Raw genomic sequence first — 19,223 nt, 5'->3', positions numbered from 1 at the left:
TCATCGAGTCCTGCGAGCGAAAGAGAGCGAGATGAGCACGATCGAGAGGGCGAGGGAGAAAGAAAGAGAGAGGGAGGGAGGGACGCACGGGAGGAACGTCTGCGCCTGACAGTACATGGCGTGCGGGCTCTGCTTCCACGTCGCGAGAGCGGCGAGGACGAACCCGACGAAGAGAAGAAAGCTCGCCGCGAGCCAGATGAGGGTCCAAACAGCGGGCGACAGGGCCGGCTGGCTCTCCCAGTGCAGGTACGGGCACGACGGGTTCTGCTTGGCGAAGAAGGCGTCGTCGGCGACGTCCCAGAGCCTGTGAATGTGCCGGGGAAAGGACGCGTCAGTGAGGGTCGAGGAGAGCGGCACAGGGGAGGCGGGAGGACGAGGAGGGAAGGGGTGCGAGGGGAGGAGAAGAGAGGAGGGTGGACGCACACGTAGAAGGACTGCATGACGCCGACGAACAGGATGTACCACCGCAGGCTCCAAGCATGGTCGACGAACCTGTGACGGCAGAGGAATCAGGTCGACCTTCTCAAGTGAGAGCTCGCTCGAGAGCAGACGGGCACGCACCAGAGGCCGATCTGCGGGAGCGGCAGCTGTCAGAGAGTGATTTGTGGACGAGACAAAGAGAGAAGGGACGCACCATGAGGCCGACGGCGAGGACCGTCATGAGCTTGGCGACCATTTCGACCCGCAAGAAGATGCCGATCCAGCACAGCCCGAGGATGAACGACGCGATCTTGCTCGCGAGCGTCTTGAAGCCGCAGAAGGTGAGGACGCCGCCAACGAGGATGTTCATGACGTAGCCCGGCGGGAGGGCGGCGAGAGGCAAAGGGAGCTCGCGGTCGTCGCCGAGGGCTTGACGCGTGAGGCCGCCGACTTTCGGGTCGATGCAGAACAGGCCGATGTGTCCGCCGAGGCAGATGGTGACGAGGACGTGACTGCGCCGAGGGAGAGCGAGGGTTCGTGGTAGGCGAGAGAAGGGGAACGAGCGCGGGAGGGGAAGAGGTTCAGTCCTCGCGCTTGGCATGTAGGGGCAGAGGCAGACAGAGGGAACTCTCCCCATCTCGTGTACTGCGACGGTGAGGACCTTGAAGGGGTAGAGGAGCTGCGAGATGGGCGAGAGAGGGTCAGTGCGCGCACTTGAACCGGACGATGAGGCGCTCGACGTACGTCTCGCAAGAGGAACAGGTTCCAGCCGATGCCGATACCGACGATACTGTGGAAGACTGTGTCAGTGGGACAATCTGAGGGTCCGAGAAAGTATCAGGTCGGCGTACTCTGTGGACGAGGAGGGCGCGCCAAGTCAGTTCTCCCTTCTCGGCTCGACGGGAGGAGGAGAGGCGCTCGGACCCACAGATAGCGATGACGTCTGTAGCAGGACACAGAAGGACCGTCAATGTCGTCGAACGTGGTAGAGAGAACGACGAGAGGACGCACAGAGCGTGATAGACTGGTCGTGCGTCGGCTTGAGCCCGGTCGACTGCTTCTCGTCGGCGTCGCCCGGCGCGCACGTCGTCGGCGTGCTCGATGCTGCGGCCTGCGACGGCGACTGCGTCTTGGTCTTGGTCGTCGTCGGGATAGTCGTGTGCGACGTGGCGTAGGTCGTCGTCGTAGGGTAGAAGGTCTGCGCGAGTGCGAGTGCGAGATGAGGAGGAACAACGACGAGATCAGTTGGCGACCGTCGCGAGCTACATTCACTCTCGTGGGAGACGATGGAGAGAGAAGGGGGAGGCAAGACGCACGATCGTGAGGTAGGACGGGCCGGGAACCGTGAGCGTCGACGCGTCCTTGTAGACCGTCTCGGTGATCACGCCGCCGTCGACGGCGGGCGACTCGCCATAAGTCGTGTAGACCGTGACGGCGTCGGGCACCTCGTCGGACCTGCGGGACAGGAGGAGGGTCAGGGCGTCCTTGGGAGAGAGAGAGGCGCGAGAGGGCTCGAGCGCACGCAGTGACCCAGACTGTCGACGTCGACGTCTCCCAGCCTGCAGGTAGAACGGCCTCGGTGAGTCTCGACTCTGTCGCACTGAGGCTCGTGGCCTGCGCGAAGAGAAGGGGCAGGGACTGCGAGAGGACGACGCACCTTCCCACCTGCGCTCCCTCGCGCGCTCGCCGCCGTCCTTCTCGCCCGCAAAATCGGCTCCGTCCGCACCGAAGCTGCACACGTCCTCCTTCGACATCGCCAACCCAGCTGCGCTCGCCGCTGCGGAACCCGCCCTGCCGTCGCCGCCAAAAGCCCGTCCCTGCACCCGGCCGACGCTCGCCGCCGGTGCTGCCGATCGAGTTGATGCCAGAGAGGCGGCCGGGTAGGAGGAGAGTGTCGAGGAACGGTCGACGAGGACGAAGGAAGAGGGAAGGACCGATGACGAGGTCGGCTCGGCGGGCGCACGGACGGCGAGGCGAGAACTGAGAGAGGTGCCGTCTCGTGTGTCGACCGCCTCGGCGAGTGGAGCGACGCCGTCTGTTCCTTCAAGACGCGACGAGAGCGAGCAGATCGCCGGCTCGGGTGGTGAGGTTGGCCGAGCTCGTTCGAGCGACGACGAGGCGGCTGCGCCGACGATGAAGAAGGCGAGGAGCGCCGACGTGGCGAGAGCGCGAGCCCTGCCCTGCGCAGCACTGCTCGAGGACGACATCGAGCGAGAGCGAAGAGAATCAAGCAGAGCAGGAGCGAGGCGAGGGCAAACAAGTGCGGAGGAGGGACGGCGGTGCGTGCGCCGGAGAGGAGGCGAACGTCTCGGCCGTCCTCGTCGCCGAGGTCGCACAATTCCGTCGTCGACGACGACGGCGAAGCAAGCACAGCGTCGTAAGAGACAGAGAGAGCGTCGAGCACGAGGCAAGTGTCCATGGCAGCCTCGCAACCGGCCGCTCTAAACGTCCTTCTTCGCCTCCTCCGGCCGGACCTCGTCCTCCTCCTTCCTCGACGCCTCGCTGTCCTGCTTCTCCTGGTCCTCGCGCTTCTGCGCCTCGACCGCAGCGACGAGGAGGCGCTCGACGAGCTTGGACTCGCTGTCCCACAGGGCTGCGCCCACCGACGGCGGGAGCTCGTCGAGGGTGGCGATGCTGCGGGCCGAGGTAGGGTCAGTGCAAGTCGGCGTACGCACACGGCCACCTCGACGAAGAGAATGAGAGAAAGAAGGACGCACCGGACCTCCCTCCCTTCCCTGTAGAGCGCGCCGCCTCGAACCCTCATCCTCCTCTTGCCCTCCTTCTCATCGTCTCCCTTGCCCGCGCCCTTGGCCCTCGCGCTCGCCTGCTCCTGCTCCTTCTCAATCTCGACCCTCTCCGGCCCCTTGGCCGCCCTCGCCGCCTCGCTCTCGCCCTCGACCGGCCCGAGCAACGCGCCGAGGACGCCCTGCGCCGCCTCGTCGGCGCTCTTGGCGAGGAGCCACACGAGCGGCGCGCTGACGACGGCGAGCGCGAGGCGCAGTGGCGCGCGCCGCAGCGACGGCGCGAGCGTCGCGAAGAGGGATGCGCGCGTGAGGCCCGGGCAAACCGACAGCGCGAGGATGGGCGCGGCCGAGGTGGCGGTCGTGCTCGAGGAGGCCGAGCCGGGCTTGACGCTCGCGAGCGACGCGAGGCGCGCCTGGAGCTCGCGCCACAGGAGGACGGCGGCGAGCGCGACGCGACCCTCGGCCTCCCACGGCGCGCCGCTCGGGTACTGCTGCGGCTCGCCGTCGCCCTCAGCCGCCTTAAGCGTGTAGTCGAGGTCGTCCGGGCGGAACTTGTGCGGCTGGGCGGCGGCGATGGCGTACAACGGGCTGACGGTGCTGACGATGCGGAGCGGCGAGGTCGACGTGCTCGCCGACTTGACGAGGACGGGAAGGAGGAGCTGGACGAGGGCGTGTCGGCCCGTGAGGCGCCGCATGCGGTGCCGCGACAGGCGCTCGTCCGGCAACGCTCGCTGCGGGGCCCACTTCTGCGCTGCGCCGAGCGCGAGCGTCGACGAGTCGGACCCAGGCGCGTCGCCCTCGAGGAAGACGACGCCGTCGAGCCGCACCTCGTGCTCGCCCATCATGCCCGCCCTCGCGTCCTTCCTCCACCTGAGCACGAATGCCCGCACCGAGTCGACCGACGCGAGGTCGCACTCGTCGGCGTACAGGCGCTCGTTGCCCGTCGTCTCGCGCAGGAGGACGACGAGCTGGACGATGGCGGGCGAGGGCGGGCCCGGGTGCAGCGCGATGACCTGCGCGCCGCGCTGCGCGAGCGACTGGAAGACCGAGAGGCCCGTGCCGGAGAAGGCGCCCTGCGTACGTGGGGAGGGAGGGGAGAGACGGTCAGCTCGCGCTTCATCAGCTCGTCGAGGACGAGGGGTCCAGGGCTCCACGACCGCTCCGAAGAGGGAGGGAGAGGGACGCACATCGATGATGAAGGTCCTGCCGGCAAGCTCGCGCTCCTCGACGCACACGTAGCCCTTGCTCCACGACCGGACGCTGGCGATGAGGGCGACGACGAGGCCGCACGCGAGCACCTTGTACAGGCCGTCGGTGGCCGACGCGGCGCTCAGAAAGTGCACTGCGGACGCGAGGGGCATCGAGCGCGGGCCAGCACGGGGCGACAAGCTGAGGTCGAGGAGGAGAAGGTGCGAGGAGGCGGTGCGCCTCCTGCAAGCTCCTGGCTCTCCAGCTTGGTGGCTCGATTGCGTCTTTCGACTGCTGCCAGGTTCTCTTCTGGCTCTCTCGAACGGCTTGTCGAGACGGGCGAAAGAGCGCGTTGCAAAGTACACTGCAAAGTCGACTCGAATGCGTCAAAGCCCACGACGAGCAACGCAGTCGACGCCGCCAGGCTGAAACGGAAAGACCCTCGCTCGTCTGAGAACCCGCAATTCGACGTCGATGGCGAGAAGGTCGGACGAGTTAACGCGAGAGAGCGAAAGGCCGAGAGGTGCAGGTCGAGGAGGAACGCCACCTCGAGGGCGGGCTCGGGACGGCGACGAGCGGTCGAGACGCCGACGCCCAGGGCCGACAAGTTGAAGTGACGGCATGCGCACAAAGAGAGCTGCGGGCGGACAAGGTCAGTACCACACCAAGACGTCGCCAGGCTCGCGGCGGATCGACCGGGTCGCTCTCTTGCTCTTGAGCCTCGCTCGCCGCGACGCCGTCAAGCACGTGCACTTGGTCTTGCTCTTCTCGTAGACGACCTCGGGCGAGACCTTGAACAACTTGGGGCACGAGCGAGACGAAGAGCTTGAACATTGACGGCAATTTGCGTTTTTGTGACGAGACGACGAGAATGAAGGGAAAGAGGAGGGGGCGTTCTTGTACGACAAACGGCACGATTGATGATGGGGACGAGATTGAGGAGGTTGAGGGCAGACAGGCTGATGCGGGACGCGAACCGAGAGGGCGAGGACCGCGAGCCGAGACGGGCGCCGACCTAGTCGCGGCGCTCGTAGTCGTCGTCGCGAGGCGCCTTGTCGCCGACCGGGCTCGGCGAACGACGGCGACGCGGCGGCGAGCGCGAGCGGTCGCGCGGCGGTGCACCGGCGGGCGAATACGACCGGTCGCGGCGCGGCGGAGGCGGCGAGCGCTCGCGCGAGCGGGACCGGTCGCGGTACGAGCGGCCGCCGCGGTCGTCACGGCGGCGGTCGTCGCGGCCGTAGTCGTCGCGCGGGCGACGGTCGCCACCACGGTCGCCGCCGTAGCCCCAGCGGTCGTCGCGAGGGGGAGGGACGCGCCCGCCGCCGCCGTACCCTCCGCCGCCGCCGTACCCTCCGCCGCCGTACCCTCCTACGCCGCCGCCGTACCCGCCACCGTAGCCGCCGCCGCCGCCGTAGCCGCCGCCACCGTAGGGCCCGCCGCGAGGAGGAGGAGGGCCACCGGCGCCGGCCCAGCGGTCGCCGCCCATGGGCGGGCCGCGGTACAGGTCGTCGTCGCGCCTCGGGCCGCGGTACTCGCCGGGGGTAGGCTCGTGCGGGCGCTTGGTGGCGGAAAAGTCGACGCGGATGCGGCGGCCGTGCAGGTCGACGCCGTTCATGTCGTCGATGCCGCGCTGAGCGTCGTCGACCGAGGCCATGGTGACGAAGCCAAAGCCGCGCGAGCGACCGGTGCGCTGGTCGACGACGATGACGGCCTTCTCGCACTGGCCCGAGCGCGAGAACTCGTTGTACAGGTCGCGCTCCTGGGTGCGGATCGAGAGGCCAAAGACGCCGAGCACGTTGGACGGCTCGGCGGCGGGGGCGTTGCCCGGCTTGGGCGGGGGCGCGGCGCGGTCGCGAGGGCCGCTGCCAGAGGCCGAGGGCGGGCCGTCACGGCGAGGGGAGCGGTCATCGCGACGGCGGTAGTGGTCGTCGTCGTCGGGGCGGGTGGCGGGGGCGAGAGGAGGAGGCGAGGGACGGCGGTCGCGGTCCATGTCGTGGTCGCGGTCGCGGTCGAGGGAGCGAGGGTAGTCGCTCGGGGCAGAGTCGGCCATGGTGTGTGTGGTCGAGGGGGGAGACGAGCGAGGTGGGGAGGAGGAGCGGACGAAAGCTTTTTGCCCCGACTCGCGCCTCTCCTCGCCGCTCGCCTCGAGCTGGCTCGGCTTGTCTCCTCGCGACTCATTCCACCTTGCCGACTCGTCAACCATGGCAAGTCCTGCCACTCCTGCTCAGCAGTCCACTCGCCCCTACCCGCCGCACATCCCCTCCCTGCGCCGCACAACCGCCAGCCTCGTCCACCGCCCTCGAGCTCGACATTTTGCCCCGCCCACCTCGACCCACCGCCCTCGCCGCCTCGTCCTGTCCGCCACGGCCTCGCTGCAGCGACCAGTACCCTCGTGTGACGCACGAGAGGCGCACGCAGCTTGGCGCGACACCGGGCTTCGACGAGCGAGCTCGACGCGGAACGAGCGCGACCTCTCGCACTTCCTGCGGGCGGCCCACCTCGCGCCAGAAGGCGGCGGAACGGCCAGGGAGGAGCATCGGGAACACGAGGACCATCCTGGAGCACCCAGCTAACCCACAACTTGCCCTGCACCCTCCCTCCCCCTCCCCTCCCCCTCCCCTCCCCCCTCTTCGTCCTTTCCCTCGCTTGCGTCTCTCGGCGCAAACAGGGAATCGACATTGAGCACCACCACGTCAAGAAGGGTAACCGCTCGGCGCCCAAGTCGGAGGACCCGTACCTCCTCCTCCTTGTCAAGGTGCGCTCCGCCGCCCTCACCTGAGCTCTCCCCTCTGCGGGAGAGCGAGTGTTCCTCTGTCTTCTGACACGAGAACGCGCCCCACAGCTTTACCGCTTCCTCGCCCGCCGCACCGACTCGCGCTTCAACAAGGTCGTGCTCCGCCGCCTGTACATGAGCAAGACGAACCGCCCGCCGGTCTCGATCTCGCGCATCGCCCGCCAGGTCTCCAAGTCGGGCAAGGCCATCGCCGCCGACAACACGGTCGTCGTCGTCGGCACCATCACGGACGACGTCCGCCTCAACGAGGTCCCCAAGCTGTCGGTCGCCGCCCTGCGCTTCACCCGCACCGCACGCGCCCGCATCGAGAAGGCCGGCGGCGAGTGCCTCACGCTCGACCAGCTCGCCCTCCGCAAGCCCACCGGCGCCAACACGCTCCTCCTCCGCGGCAAGAAGACTGCCCGCGAGGCCAACAAGCACTTTGGTCCGTCCCCGTCGTCGTCTCGGACCCTTTCTCGCGCATCTCGCTCATTTCTCGTCCGTTCTCCTTCGCAACAGGCTCGGGTGTCACGCACGCGAAGCCTTACGTCCTTAGCGGCGGTAAGAGGGAGGAGGTGCGTCCCTTGACTCTCGTTGCGCGAGAACGGCGACGAGACGGCCTCGAGTGCCTCGGCTCGTCCGGGCGCCTCGTCGCCGCCTCGCGCCTCTCTCCTTCCCTCTCCCGACCTCTCACTGACTCCTGCGCTCTCCCCGTCGCCTCACAGATCGGTCGCGGTCGCCGCAAGTCGCGTGGCTTCAAGCTCTAAGCAGCTCGAGCCGTCGTCGTCTTTCTCTCGTGGTCGCGCTGCGGGACAGGGACTCGTGCGCGGTGGCTCTCGTCTCTCTCGTCGGTGGATCTACTGGGCAGTCGCAGGTGTACGGCGGAGCAGGCGCAGGAGTACGTGCGCCCGTCTCTGTCGCAGCCCCGAGCCTGGGTCGTCGGTGGTTCCGTCGTCGAGGTCGAGGAGTGTTGTCGCTCGCGAGCTCGCAATGTCGTTTCCCATCCCTCTCGGCGTGTCTTTCGAGAGTCTGTGTCGTGCGTGTGAGAATCTGCTTGGCTGCGCTGGCGACAGAGAGCGAGCTGCCCCCACCTCCGTCGCCTCGTCTCCCCTCGTCCCTCGTCGCCTTCGGAATCTCACCCGCCATGTCGCACGAGCCTGAGCCGCACGCCAAGCGGCCGCGCACCACCTTCTTCGACAGTGCGCCCAACCTCAACCCGACGCGCAAGCCGCCGCCGTCGTTCCACCAGCCCTCGGCTTCGTCCTCATCAGCTCCCACCGGTTCGACCGACCCTGGGCACCCGGGCGCCCCCAAGGCCCGCAAGCGCGACCGCGCCTCGGCCCCGAACGGCAACTTTCGCGGCTACTACTCGCGCAGGCGCGGCCTCGTGCCGTCGTCGGGCGGCGGTGGGCCGGCCGCCCCTCGCGCCGTCGACGCACCCGATGAGCGACTCGCCCTCGTGCCCCCCGAGTGGCTCAGGGGCAAACGCGTCCTCGACGTCGGGTGCAACGGCGGCGTCGTCACGGTCGAGGTGGCGCAGCATGGGCTCGCGGCAAAGGTCACGGGCGTCGACATCGATGCCGACCTGGTTCGCGCCGCGAGGAAACACGGTGCGCCTACTCGTTCACTCTCATGGGTGGCTCAGTCGCGAAAAGAGACACTGACGATGTCCCCCTCTCGCCCGCAGCCGAGCTCGTATGGTCGCGCCAGGCCCCGCTCCAGCGCCTCGTCGACGAGGCGGCCTACCTCTCGCACGCCCACACCTCGTCACGCTCGCCCTCGCCCAGCCACACCCTCGCACCCCTCGACCTCGACACCACGACCCAGTCGCCCTTTGCGTCGACGTCGCGCGCGCCGCCTTACTTCCCCTTGTCGCTCCCGCGCATGTTCGGCTACCTCCCGACGCCGCGCGGCCTCCTCACGACGCACCACCCTCAGCCCGAGGTCGAGACGGTCGGCGTCCTGCGCAGGGGCAAGCGCAAGGTCATGCCTCTCGAGGTCAAGGCGTTCCCGGACAACATCCGGTTCGCACACGCCGACTGGGTCAACGAGGAGATCCCCGACGACCGCGACGGCTACGACGTCATCCTCGCGTGCGTCCCGCGCTCTCTCTCCGTCTCGCCGTTTTCCCCCTCGAGCGCAGGCTTACCCGCATCGATCCTGGGCCCGCAGCTTCTCGATCACTAAGTGGATCCACCTCCGCTCGCTCAACGTCGGCCTCCTCACCTTCTTCCGGCGGTGCTTCGACGCGCTCCTGCCTGGCGGCCGCCTCCTCCTCGAGCCGCAGCCGTTCAGCACGTACGCGCGCTCGGCGCGAGCGTCGCACGAGCAGGATCTGCAGGACAACTACGCGCGACTCGTCGAGGGCGCCGACAAAGGGTGGCGGGCCGAGGAGGGCGACTTTGAGCGGGTATTGATCGAGTTGGTCGGGTTTGAGAAGCGGGAACTGCTCGGCGAGACGGGCAAAGTCGGTCCGTCCCTTTCTCTCTGCCGTCTCTCCCCCTCGTCGACCTTGACCTCGGCCTGACGACCCTCTCGCACACAGGCTCGACCTTCCGCCGGCCAGTCGAGGTGTACACCAAGCGCGGCGGCGGCAGCTGGGGCGTCTGAGATCCCGCGCAACGACGGCGCACGTTCCGCTCGGGCCTCGCCCTGCCGATCGAGAGAGCCTCGTCGTCCGTTCCTCCCCGGCTGAGCGCCTCGTGCGCCAACGCACCTCGTCTGAGCTCCTCGTCCTCGTCTTTCCCTTCCCCTGCGCATCGTCGCACGGCCCGGTGCCGCTGCGCCGGCCTCGCTAGCTCGACCGTCGCCGAGGTGCAGCCTCAAGCCGTTGCTGGCGCTGCTCTGCGCCCTCGAGGGCGCCTTTCACGTCGCGGACCCGGCAGATGCTTCATGGCGCCGCCTCTCGTCGTTCGAGGGCGTGTGGGCGGGTGCCGCTGAGAGGGCGAGGCGGGCGATGGGGAGCGGGCCGTGCGTCTTCAAGGGGCGGACCTCACCCCTTCCTCTCTCCCCGCCCGTCGCCGTCTCACGTCGCCTTCCTCGTGCAGCATACGCTCGTCGGGCTCGACGCCGTTCAGAGCACGCGGCGTCGACTCGGGTCCGGGCGAGCACAAGAGCCGCCGTCGAACGAGGTGCGGCTCTACTCTCTTTCCCTCACTTGTTCTCGTCCTCACTCTCCTCTCCGACAGTGCCTCGACCTTCGATCCCTTCCCTTTCACCTTCCACCTCGCCCTCGCTCACCCTCGCCACCATGCGCCTCTCGCTCGCCCTCGTCGCCCTCCTCTCGCTCTCCTCGTCCGCCCTCGCCGAGACCGCGTCCTCCCTCCTCGCCAACGACGACGCGCTCGCGCTCGACAAGCGCACGTTCGGCCTCCTCGGAACCGGCCTCGGCGGCGGGTCCGGCCTCGGTGCGGGCGCAGGTGTCGGCGCGTCGACTGGCGGCACTGGGTGCGCCTGCGAGGACTCGTCCGCGGGCTCGTCGGGCTCGTCGTCGGGCACGGGCGCAGTCTCGTCGTCGTCGGGCTCGAAGGACGGGCACGGCTCGTCGGCGGCTGAGCACCACAAGGCGTCGAGCTCGTCGGGCGGTACTTCGTCCGGCAAGGGCGTCGACTCGGCGCACAAGGCGCACTCGTCGTCGTCGGTCCACAAGTCATCCAGCTCGGCCAAACACGCGTCGACTGCTGCGTCCAAGCCCCACAAGTCCGGCACAAGCGGTTCGGGCGCCCACGGCTCGAGCAAGGGCGGCACGGCCGGCGCGACGGCGTCGGCGACGCACAAGGGCTCGTCCGGCGCGCACAAGTCGGCTTCGTCTTCCTCGACGACCAAGGCGACCCCGCACAAGTCGGGCGCAGCCGCTGCGAGCCACTCGGCCGTCAGCTCGTCGTCCTCGTCGTCGCACTCGTCGGGCGGCAAGGGCTCGGTCTCGACGTCCGGCTCCCTCAAGGGTCAGGCCGGCATCGAGGCGTCGCTCAAGGCGTGCACGTCGACAGTTCGCTCGCTTGGCGCCGAGATCGAGACGGCGCTCGCGTCGTGCGACACGAGGCGTGCGTCGGCGGTCGTCGCTGCCTGCGCCGACATCTTTTTCGTGCGTCCTCCTCTCTCCCTTTCTTCCCCTTTCAGTCGAACTGACCGTCTGCGTCGCCCCTCGCAGGAGATGCACGTCGCGATCAAGGTCGCTGCTCATGCCTGCGTGTCGATCGCTGGGCAAGGCGGTCCTTCCCTCGAGGTCGGCGTCGGTGGGTCCTTCTCGTTCTTCTGTGTCCTCCTCGGGCCGCACATCTGACCTGCCTCGTCGCCCTTGCAGTCGCCAAGCTCCTCGCCGGCCTGCTCAACGCCTTCTTCGCCGCCCTTGTCCCGCTTTACGCTCTCGTCGCGCACGCACCCGGTCTCGTCGTCCTCCTTGCGGTGCACCTCCTCCCGATCATCTTCACGTGCGTCGCACGTTCCACTCGTGTTCCTCGTACCCGTCGAGCCCTGCTCACGCCCGTACCCGCAGCCTCGCCTCGCTCTGCCACGTCCTCTTTGCGGTCTCGGGCGGCCTTCTCGCCGCCGTCGTGGCCCTCCTCGACGCCAAGTTCGTCGTCATCCTCAAGACGATGGGCTGCGGGTCACTCCTGAGCGTGCTCGGCCTGCTCTGATGAGCGCCGGGGTATCGAGCGGGCGCTGCCCGAGTTGGCGGCACCTGCGTCTTCTCCTCCTTTTCCCACCCTCTCATTCCCCTCTTTGTCAGTGCAACACGGCGATAGACTCTTTCTCATGTGCAACGCAGCCCCGATGCTCCCTCTCTCTCTCCCGGCGCGAGCGTGTGGGTCGGCGTTGCCGGCCGAGCCGCCGGACGAGAGCTCTACCTTCTTGAGCTCCGGGCCCTACGGTAGCTTCTCGCGTGTGCTGCGGTTCAGATTGTCTCTCGTCGCTTGGGCTTTGCGCGTCAGGTAACTTAGCGAACGTTCGGCACCGCAGCTGCGGGTGCAGGCTCTCGTCCGTCGCGATTTGGATTTCGACTGTCTCCCATTTCTTCGCAAGCGGCCTTGGCGCACGCGTTCGGACCCTTTCGGCCGACGCTTTCGCTCGAGCTGATCCTCCACGGGAAGCTCGCCTGCCTCAGCTTTGCGTCACCTGCGCACATGCGCGCGCTCGGCACGTCTTTGTGCTGCCGCGGCGGTGCCGGACCCTGCTCTCGCTTGCGCTCCTTCCCTCCTCCTCCTTCTACCGCCTCGCTACTGAGCGTCCTCCTACCCGCATCATGCGCTCCACGCCGCTCACCCTCCTCGCTTCCGCCGTAGCGCTGCCCCTCGTCGCCGCACAGACCCTGCGCGGCGACGGCTTCGCGCTTCTTTACCCGACCGCTCGCGACCTTGCCGACGAGTCCGGTCGTACTGGTGCGTCGACTTCCTCGCACAATCGTCGATTGTGACTGACCTTGCAACGCTACAGGCTACTGCGCCCCTCGCAACACGACGTCGGGCACGCGCATCCCCGTTCCCCTCAGCGGCACCTTCCCGCTCGTCCTTCGCGCCGGCGACAACTCGTCCAAGGCCGACGTGTCGGCGACGATCAGCTGGGGCGATGACCCGACGCCGTACGGTCCGTACGAGGGCATCTTGCGCAACGGGACCGAGGTCGACAACGAGCTGTTCGACGATTTGGACGGTCAAGGCAAAGGGCTCGTGCGTCCCCTCTCTCGCTCCTCGACGACCTCTCGAACGCTCGACGGGCGTACTGAGATGATCTCTACACAGTACGACTGCTACGAGACGAACGTGCAAAGCCTCCTCCTTGACGTCGAGGGCGGCAACGTGACCGAGGGCGCGCTCGGCACGCTCATGTGCGCCCTGTCCTCTCCTCGCTCGTCCACGATCGTCGTCCTGACTCGTACCGAGCACGCAGCGTCTACTACGACGAGTCGGATGGCCCGACGTGGACCCAGTGCTCGGACGTCGTCCTCGTCTCGAATTATACGCCGCCGGCGCAGTACCGCGAGTGCCCGGGGACGAGCGCAGCGCACCGGGCTGCCTCGGCGAGCGGCAACGGCGCAGCTATCGCGACGCTCCTTGCCCTGTCGGCCCTGTGGCTCGGGCATTTCTGATCCAACGTCAGTCCGTGCGCGAGGCCTCGAAACGTTTCTCGACGTCGCTCTGTGTAAATAGCGCTTCTCGTCCTCTCTCTGTCCATAGTCGGTGCAACGAGCTTGAATTCAGGCGAGCGTGCTACGCGAGAGAGTGAGGGGGTATCTTGAGAAAGAGAGAGGCGAGAAAGAAAGAGGAAGTGCGAGGAGGTGGAAAGGTGCGGCGAGGCGGGCTCAGAGGGTGAGGATCGAGAGGACGGGGCCCAGGCCGAGAGAGTGCAGGAGCGGTACGACGACGGTGCTGCGCACGAGGTTGAGGACGACGTTGAGGAGGCCGACCACGACGGCGAAGAGCGAGTTGAGCAGGAGGACGAGCCTGTGGGACAGGCGTACGGTTAGTGACACCTTCATGTGACAGACATCTGAGGAACGAGAGACGCACTGGGTGTTGAGCGGCAAGAGGAACGGCGCGAGGAGAGGCCCGAGCGCCGGCGACGCCGAGATGTGCTCCTCGAGCGGCCTGAGCGCGACCAGGACGGCGTTGATGAGGTCGGCGACGAGAGCGCCGACTGTGTGAGTGAAAGTGGAGGTCAGACACGCCTCGAGGGAACGGAGAAGGCGAGCGGGACGCACTCGTGTTGAGGTCAAAGTTGCGAGTCTGCAGGTCGCGCTTCGAGACCTTGACGACAGCGTGCGCGGCGAGTCCGACGGCGGCAGTCATGTCCTGTGTGTGCCTCGTATCAGTCGCCGTCACGCTCGAGGGAGAAAGACAAGACGACGCACCGTCAGGATCGGGCCGGCGACCGCAAGGACGGCGGCGGCGTTGCCCGTCTTGACGCCTTCGAGGGCTCCTGCGAGCTCGACGCCGAGCTCTTGCACACTGACGACGCAGACTTGGAGTGCGGCCGAGATGCTCGCCTCTGCTGCGACCGAGAGGCGCTTCTCGAGCGCGAGGGGCTCGTTCGAGGGCGACGAGGCGAGGGCGGTTACGGCGAGGCCGAGGAGGGAGACGAGGGAAAGGCGAGCGAAGAGCATGGTAACGAGGGACTGAGGTGAGGGTGGAGGGAGGGGTAGCGAGAGAGATGGAGAGAGAAGAGAGAGCAGCTTTGCGCGCTCAGGCTGAGTTGGCTGAGTTGGCCTGAGCGCTGACGAGGAGAAGAGGCACTTTAGCGCCGGCCTCATGCTCGCCGCTCGACGCTAGCGGCACGCGCTCGGTCTCGACAGCTTGGAGGCGCACGCCCGGAGGCGCACGCCCGAGCGCGGGAGAGAGAGCGCGCCTGCAGACGAGCAAAGGTCGTCTGCTGGGAGGACGACGCCGTCGTCGCTCGCTCGGGTCCCGCCGCAGCTGTGCGGTCGAATGAAACCCCTCTGCAGTCGCCTGAGCACGCTCGCTGTTGCCGTGCGGCACCGAGAAGCGCCGAAGAGCGTCCGCGCCGGGCACGCGGCCGAGCGCGGAGGAGAGGACCGCGCGTGCGTCGAGCGGGGACGGTGACACGCGCCAGAAGCGAGGGGCTGATCGGAAAGCTGCCGAGAGCGCAGCTGCGCAACAGCAAAGAGCGCGCGAGGCGAGGAAGGAGGAGAGGAGGAGAGCGTCGGCAAGTGCGAGCTCTCGTCGCCGCAACCACCGCTCACAACGCTCAACGGGCTTTTCGACAACACGAGCACGCTCCTGGTGCCTTCCAAGACCCACCGGTGCGTCCACTACTCGCCCCGGGCTCGTCCTCGCCTCTGTTCTCGAGCTCATCTTCATCTCCCCGGGGCAGATTCACCTGGACCACCACGATGGAGGACGACCGCCCGAGTGCCGCCCAGGTCGACATGGAGGAGGCAGAGGAGGATGCGCTGCCCGACTGGTCTCGCTTTGCGTCCTTCGCCAAGTGAGCTCTCGTCTCTCTCCAGCTCAACCTCGCTCAACTCGCACCGGCAAGCTGACCCGGCTCGACGCCCACCTCTGCCCGCCAGGTCGAACCGCGACAAGTCGGAAGGCGCCGTCCTCGTCCCGTTCATCCCCAAGCGCGGCGAGAAGGACTTTGAGCCCATCACCTCGTCCGACGCCTTCCCGCCCTCGAGCAAGGAGGCGACCCTCTCGGCCCACCAGCGCCAGCTCCTCCAGGACTCGCGCAACGCCCTGTACACGGCCCTGTCGTCCGGCTCCCGCCACCACTCGTCGCGCGCGCACAACGCCTTCACGTGGCGACCCGACCTCGACGGCGGCCGCGCGACGTGCGATGCCGGCAACGCGTCGTATGGCATCCACTTCAGCAATATCGGCCACTTCAACCAGTTCCGTAAGCAGCTCGAGCTGCTGCCCGAGGAGGCGCTGTACATGGTCGAGCGCGGCGCCGTCGAGCTGTGGCGGCAGGGCGACGACGGCTCGAGGGTGCCCATGAGCGTGCAGCAGGCGTGGAACGAGCTCATCGGGCACGACGAGCTCACGCCCGAACGGTACCAGGTGCGCCCCCTCTCGCCCCTCTCTGAGTGTTTCGCCCGACTGACCATCCTCGCGCCGCACCAGGTCTACGCCTTCCTGCGGCGACTCGGCTACGTCCTCACACGCGCTCGCCCCATCGCCGGCTCCGAGCGGCCCGCCTTCGTCAAGCCCACCCCTATCTACCGCACCGTCCTCGACTACCTCTCGATCCCCTTCCTCTCGACGCGCGACCTCGTCCTGCGCCTCACGCACGCCGCCAAGGCGCTCTTCCGCGCCTCGCCCACGACGGCCAAGCGCATCCGGCTGCACGTCACGCGCGCGGTGGGCAAGCGCGAGGGGCAGATGGCGTGCTTGGCGGCCGGCGGGAGGTGGACCTCTTACGGTGCGTCGCCCTCGTTTTCCTCGCTTCCTCTCGTCGCCCCGGTCGGTCGAGGAAGCTTACGGATTCATATTGCGCACACAGACCAGATCTTTTCGCGGCTGCAAATCATCCCGAGCGGGCACGACCGCGCCCTTCCTCGCGGCCCTGTCGCGCACGAGCCGTCCGTCTTCAACCCGCTCGTGCCCGTACCCGAGGCGAGCCGGCCCGAGGGCCTGCCGAGCCTCGAGGAGTTCCCGTTCCAGCCCTTCTTCCACGTCTACAAGCCCGTCACCAAGTACAAGAAGAGCTCGCCGCCGCCGCCCGACTTTAAGCTCGTCGTCATCAAGTGCGTCTCTGCCCCCTCTCTCTCATCTCCTCGAGGCGTCGAGCTCGCCTGACTCTCAGGTTCCCTCTCGCAGCGGCGCAACGACGCCCATGCCCGACCTGTTCGAGTTCACGGCCATGTTTGAGACGTCGCCGTTCCCAGACGAGCCGACGCCCTCGTCGTCGGCGCCTCGTGCGGCAGTCGCCACCGCCGCCAAGTCTCGCGCACCTCCTCCTCTACGAGGCCCTCCCCGCAACCCGCAACCCGCCGTCGCACCTGCGCCTCCCCCAACTCGGCTCCAGTCCCTCCTCGCCTCGGTCCCGCTCCTCCCTCGCCTCTTCCCCTCGCTCGCCCTCTCGCCCACCCCGACGACGACCGGCGCCGCACGCCGTGCGCCGCGCAAGCCGTCGCCGTACCCGCAGCTCAAGACGGGGCGACGCACGATCCTGCTCGCCGTCGTCGACAACGGGACGAGCAGCCTGCTGCGGTTTTCCGAGGCCGAGTTTGCCAAGCTGCCGTGGGTCGGGACGGCGAGGTCGATGTAGCTGGCGGTGGGTCGTCGTCGTCGCAATGCAGGGTCGGGCGTGTTGTACCAGTCGTCGTCGGAGCCTCGAGGAGGATCGAGAGAGACAAGCCGAGAGTTGGTCGTCCGACTGTGCGCTCTCTCGGACGGGGTCTCGCGGTCGTCTCAGGCGGCAGAGGCACGCGAAGCAACACCGTGGATCTGCTACAGGCACGAGAGAGAGAGCGAGAGGGCGAGCGCGACTTGGACGCGGGGCGGCGAGCTTCCCTCCCTCAACCTCGTCCCACTCGCCCTCCTCGACCGCTGAGGGCCAGTCACACGAGCTTGACCCGCCAGGAGCAGCATCGACACCCGCCACAGCCCGCAAGAACCGCCCCACGAGCCCGTCGTCGTCCTCGCCGGCATCACTCGACCACTTTCCCCTCATCTTGTCCTCGGCCCTCCCTCCACCGGCACGCACCAGACGAGCATACTCGTACCACATGGCGGCACTCCTGTGGCGCAGCAACACGCACGACGAGGCGACAGCACGAGGCGCAGACTCGCAAGGAGCGAGCGTGGGCAAGGTCCGTCTCCGCCTTCCTCTCGCCGCCGCCTGCAAGCCACAGACTGACTGAGTACACACGCCTGCAGGACACGAGCACCCTGTACGACCTCAACCACACCCTCGCCGCCGCCGCCGCCGCCGCCGCCCCTCAGCGCGCTCCCTCCCCCGCTCCTTCCTCGTCCCTGCGCAAGGCACGCTCCGCCTTCGACCTCTCGCCCCGACTCGGCACCACCGACGACGGCTTCTTCAGCTGGAAACGCTGGTACGGCGCCACCTCGGCACCACCACAAGCCGCCGTGCCTCCCGTCCCGTCGTCCGACGAGGTGTCGCGCCTCGTGCGCGATGCCCTCCGCCGCCGCCGCGAGGCCGACGACGACGTCTCGCTCGCCTCGTCGGCCGCCTCGTCCCAGCTCAGCGACGCATCGACCGACTCGCCGGCGTCGTCGAGCGGGACCTGGGACACGTCCGCGAGCGAGTCGAGCAAGGCGGCCGCCGTCCCCTCGCGCTCGTCCGGGTACGACCAGCAGGACCTCGACGGCCTGCCGACGTTGGCCTACGGCACGTGCGCCTCGCCGTCGGCGGCAGTGTCGAGGCTGCGAGCGGCGCAGTCGGTTGCGACGCTCAAGGCGCCGCGCATGATCCGCCGCGTGTCGTCGAGCGCGAGCATCTCGCCCGTCCCGGTCGAGCTCCCGCCGCGGTCGCCGCACGCCGTCACGTCGCCCACGTTCTCGCCTCTGTTCGACGACGACCCGTTCGCCACCCTCGCCGAGGCGTCAGCCTTCCCTCCCCCGTCGCCGACGCTCGAGCCCCTCCCGACCTCGTTCCGCTCCCGCCTCGCGTCCTCTCTCCGCAAGTCGGCCTCGTCCATCACCCTCCGCAACCCTCTGCGGTCCTCGCACTCGTCGTCGTCGCCCGCCCCTGCCGTTCCCGCCCTGCCGGCGGCGCACACCGCCCCGCCGTCCGCCGCCGCCATCCTGCGCGACCTCCTCCTCAAGCACGACTCGGTCGTCGACCCCTCGACCGAGCCCCTCTCGTCCCTGTTCGACCCGACACTCGCTCCACCCGTCCACGACGACAACGGCGACGATAACGACGAGGCCGACGACGCGCGACGCTACTACTCATCGAGCAGCGACGACGAGCCCGACGGCCTCTACTCGTCCGACGAGTCGGCCTCGTCGTCGTCGCACCACACGGACGTGGACGACGACCCGTTCCGCGCGACGGCGCCCGCGCACCTCGCGTGGATGGCGCCCACCGGCGCCGCCGCCCCCGCACGAGGGGTCCGTGCGGCGCCCGAGGACGAGCCGGGCGCGCTCGACTCGCCGTCGTCGGCCTTCCCGCCGTTCGACCCTTTCGCCCTCGCCGACCTCGGGCATGCGCCTCCCCTCCCCTTTGCCCTCGCGCGCGCCCAGGCCGCCACGCCGCAGCGAGCGCGCCCGCGCCCGCCGCCTCCCCCGCCGGCGCGCATCATCACCAAGCAGCGCAGCTTTGTCGACCCGCGCACGCGGCAGCTCCGGACGGCGCCGAGCGTGTGCGTGACGCCGAGCACGCCGGAGAAGAAGCGGTTTGCGCTCGGCGGCGAGCGCGAGGTGGGATCTGGTGCGGGAGGGGCGTGAGTGAGGGAGAGGTCGGGTGCAGCGGCGACGGGGCTAGAACAGAGTAGAGTATCGTCATGGGCCTGTATCGAGTGAGAGCAGAGTGTTTTGCGAGCAATCAGAAAACAGGATGCGAAACGAGAGCGCGAGCAGCAGGAGAGGCTCGAGCGACTTCCGACTCGACGTCGTCCCTCTGTTGAGAACTTGCGGCATGCTGCAAGAGGTCAGCGCGGCACTCTGAACGACAGG

At 68.3% G+C, this 19,223-nt stretch overlaps 10 protein-coding genes across 10 annotated transcripts; 6 read left to right on the top strand and 4 right to left on the bottom strand.

Annotated features, from left to right (window-relative positions):
• On the bottom strand, positions 1-2,174 carry RHOBADRAFT_46703 (uncharacterized protein; the record flags this gene model as incomplete). The annotated part of the gene is made up of 11 exons (XM_018414835.1): positions 1-10; positions 89-304; positions 424-492; positions 562-572; positions 635-932; positions 1,135-1,210; positions 1,349-1,363; positions 1,432-1,618; positions 1,737-1,875; positions 1,943-1,979; positions 2,078-2,174. 11 exons carry the CDS (start codon positions 2,172-2,174, stop codon positions 1-3), a joined length of 1,155 nt encoding a protein of 384 aa, XP_018268708.1.
• A 635-nt stretch (positions 2,175-2,809) lies between these two features.
• RHOBADRAFT_55747 (uncharacterized protein) lies at positions 2,810-4,533 on the bottom strand. The gene is made up of 3 exons (XM_018417995.1): positions 4,352-4,533; positions 3,138-4,237; positions 2,810-3,054 (listed from the first exon to the last, which is right to left on the bottom strand). Exons 1-3 carry the CDS (start codon positions 4,523-4,525, stop codon positions 2,862-2,864), a joined length of 1,467 nt encoding a protein of 488 aa, XP_018268707.1. The 5' UTR covers positions 4,526-4,533; the 3' UTR covers positions 2,810-2,861.
• Positions 4,534-5,667: 1,134 nt separating this feature from the next.
• RHOBADRAFT_9666 (uncharacterized protein) lies at positions 5,668-6,129 on the bottom strand (the record flags this gene model as incomplete). Its single annotated transcript, XM_018419250.1, has 1 exon — positions 5,668-6,129. A coding segment is annotated over one exon (462 nt), but the record flags the coding sequence as incomplete, so codon positions are not given.
• A 271-nt stretch (positions 6,130-6,400) lies between these two features.
• On the top strand, positions 6,401-7,892 carry RHOBADRAFT_32263 (uncharacterized protein; the record flags this gene model as incomplete). The annotated part of the gene is made up of 5 exons (XM_018413020.1): positions 6,401-6,403; positions 7,021-7,107; positions 7,195-7,570; positions 7,645-7,700; positions 7,851-7,892. The coding sequence occupies 5 exons, from the start codon at positions 6,401-6,403 to the stop codon at positions 7,890-7,892; spliced, it is 564 nt and encodes a 187-aa protein (XP_018268705.1).
• Positions 7,893-8,269: 377 nt separating this feature from the next.
• RHOBADRAFT_55745 (uncharacterized protein) lies at positions 8,270-9,771 on the top strand (the record flags this gene model as incomplete). The annotated part of the gene is made up of 4 exons (XM_018417994.1): positions 8,270-8,735; positions 8,813-9,218; positions 9,298-9,596; positions 9,671-9,771. 4 exons carry the CDS (start codon positions 8,270-8,272, stop codon positions 9,733-9,735), a joined length of 1,236 nt encoding a protein of 411 aa, XP_018268704.1. The 3' UTR covers positions 9,736-9,771.
• A 604-nt stretch (positions 9,772-10,375) lies between these two features.
• RHOBADRAFT_55744 (uncharacterized protein) lies at positions 10,376-11,908 on the top strand (the record flags this gene model as incomplete). The annotated part of the gene is made up of 4 exons (XM_018417993.1): positions 10,376-11,209; positions 11,276-11,360; positions 11,429-11,555; positions 11,621-11,908. The coding sequence occupies 4 exons, from the start codon at positions 10,376-10,378 to the stop codon at positions 11,760-11,762; spliced, it is 1,188 nt and encodes a 395-aa protein (XP_018268703.1). The 3' UTR covers positions 11,763-11,908.
• A 459-nt stretch (positions 11,909-12,367) lies between these two features.
• Positions 12,368-13,325, top strand: RHOBADRAFT_55743 (uncharacterized protein; the record flags this gene model as incomplete). Its single annotated transcript, XM_018417992.1, has 4 exons — positions 12,368-12,503; positions 12,559-12,791; positions 12,864-12,949; positions 13,012-13,325. 4 exons carry the CDS (start codon positions 12,368-12,370, stop codon positions 13,208-13,210), a joined length of 654 nt encoding a protein of 217 aa, XP_018268702.1. The 3' UTR covers positions 13,211-13,325.
• A 98-nt stretch (positions 13,326-13,423) lies between these two features.
• Positions 13,424-14,224, bottom strand: RHOBADRAFT_46696 (uncharacterized protein; the record flags this gene model as incomplete). Its single annotated transcript, XM_018414834.1, has 4 exons — positions 13,424-13,565; positions 13,632-13,758; positions 13,823-13,913; positions 13,973-14,224. The coding sequence occupies 4 exons, from the start codon at positions 14,222-14,224 to the stop codon at positions 13,424-13,426; spliced, it is 612 nt and encodes a 203-aa protein (XP_018268701.1).
• A 747-nt stretch (positions 14,225-14,971) lies between these two features.
• Positions 14,972-16,903, top strand: RHOBADRAFT_55742 (uncharacterized protein; the record flags this gene model as incomplete). Its single annotated transcript, XM_018417991.1, has 5 exons — positions 14,972-15,066; positions 15,152-15,641; positions 15,705-16,002; positions 16,084-16,327; positions 16,401-16,903. The coding sequence occupies 5 exons, from the start codon at positions 14,972-14,974 to the stop codon at positions 16,849-16,851; spliced, it is 1,578 nt and encodes a 525-aa protein (XP_018268700.1). The 3' UTR covers positions 16,852-16,903.
• Positions 16,904-17,311: 408 nt separating this feature from the next.
• RHOBADRAFT_46694 (uncharacterized protein) lies at positions 17,312-18,995 on the top strand (the record flags this gene model as incomplete). Its single annotated transcript, XM_018414833.1, has 2 exons — positions 17,312-17,395; positions 17,463-18,995. The coding sequence occupies 2 exons, from the start codon at positions 17,312-17,314 to the stop codon at positions 18,993-18,995; spliced, it is 1,617 nt and encodes a 538-aa protein (XP_018268699.1).
• Between the last annotated feature and the right edge of the window lie 228 nt (positions 18,996-19,223).

This window comes from Rhodotorula graminis (genome assembly GCF_001329695.1).
Source record: "Rhodotorula graminis WP1 unplaced genomic scaffold RHOBAscaffold_14, whole genome shotgun sequence".
Classification (NCBI taxonomy): Eukaryota; Fungi; Basidiomycota; class Microbotryomycetes; order Sporidiobolales; family Sporidiobolaceae; genus Rhodotorula; species Rhodotorula graminis.
The sequence above is the reverse complement of the archived record's forward strand: the minus strand, read 5'-3'. Positions and strand labels throughout refer to the sequence as shown.

Bases quoted from the DNA above. Each gene is read 5' to 3' on its own strand.
- RHOBADRAFT_55747 (XM_018417995.1), bottom strand. From the start codon at position 4,525: ATGCCCCTCGCGTCCGCAGTGCACTTTCTGAGCGCCGCGTCGGCCACC. The intron at 4,238-4,351 runs GTGCGTCCCTCT...CCACGTACGCAG, and splicing joins GCAGGACCTTCATCATCGAT to GGCGCCTTCTCCGGCACGGG. The intron at 3,055-3,137 runs GTGCGTCCTTCT...CTCGGCCCGCAG, and splicing joins AGGGAAGGGAGGGAGGTCCG to CATCGCCACCCTCGACGAGC.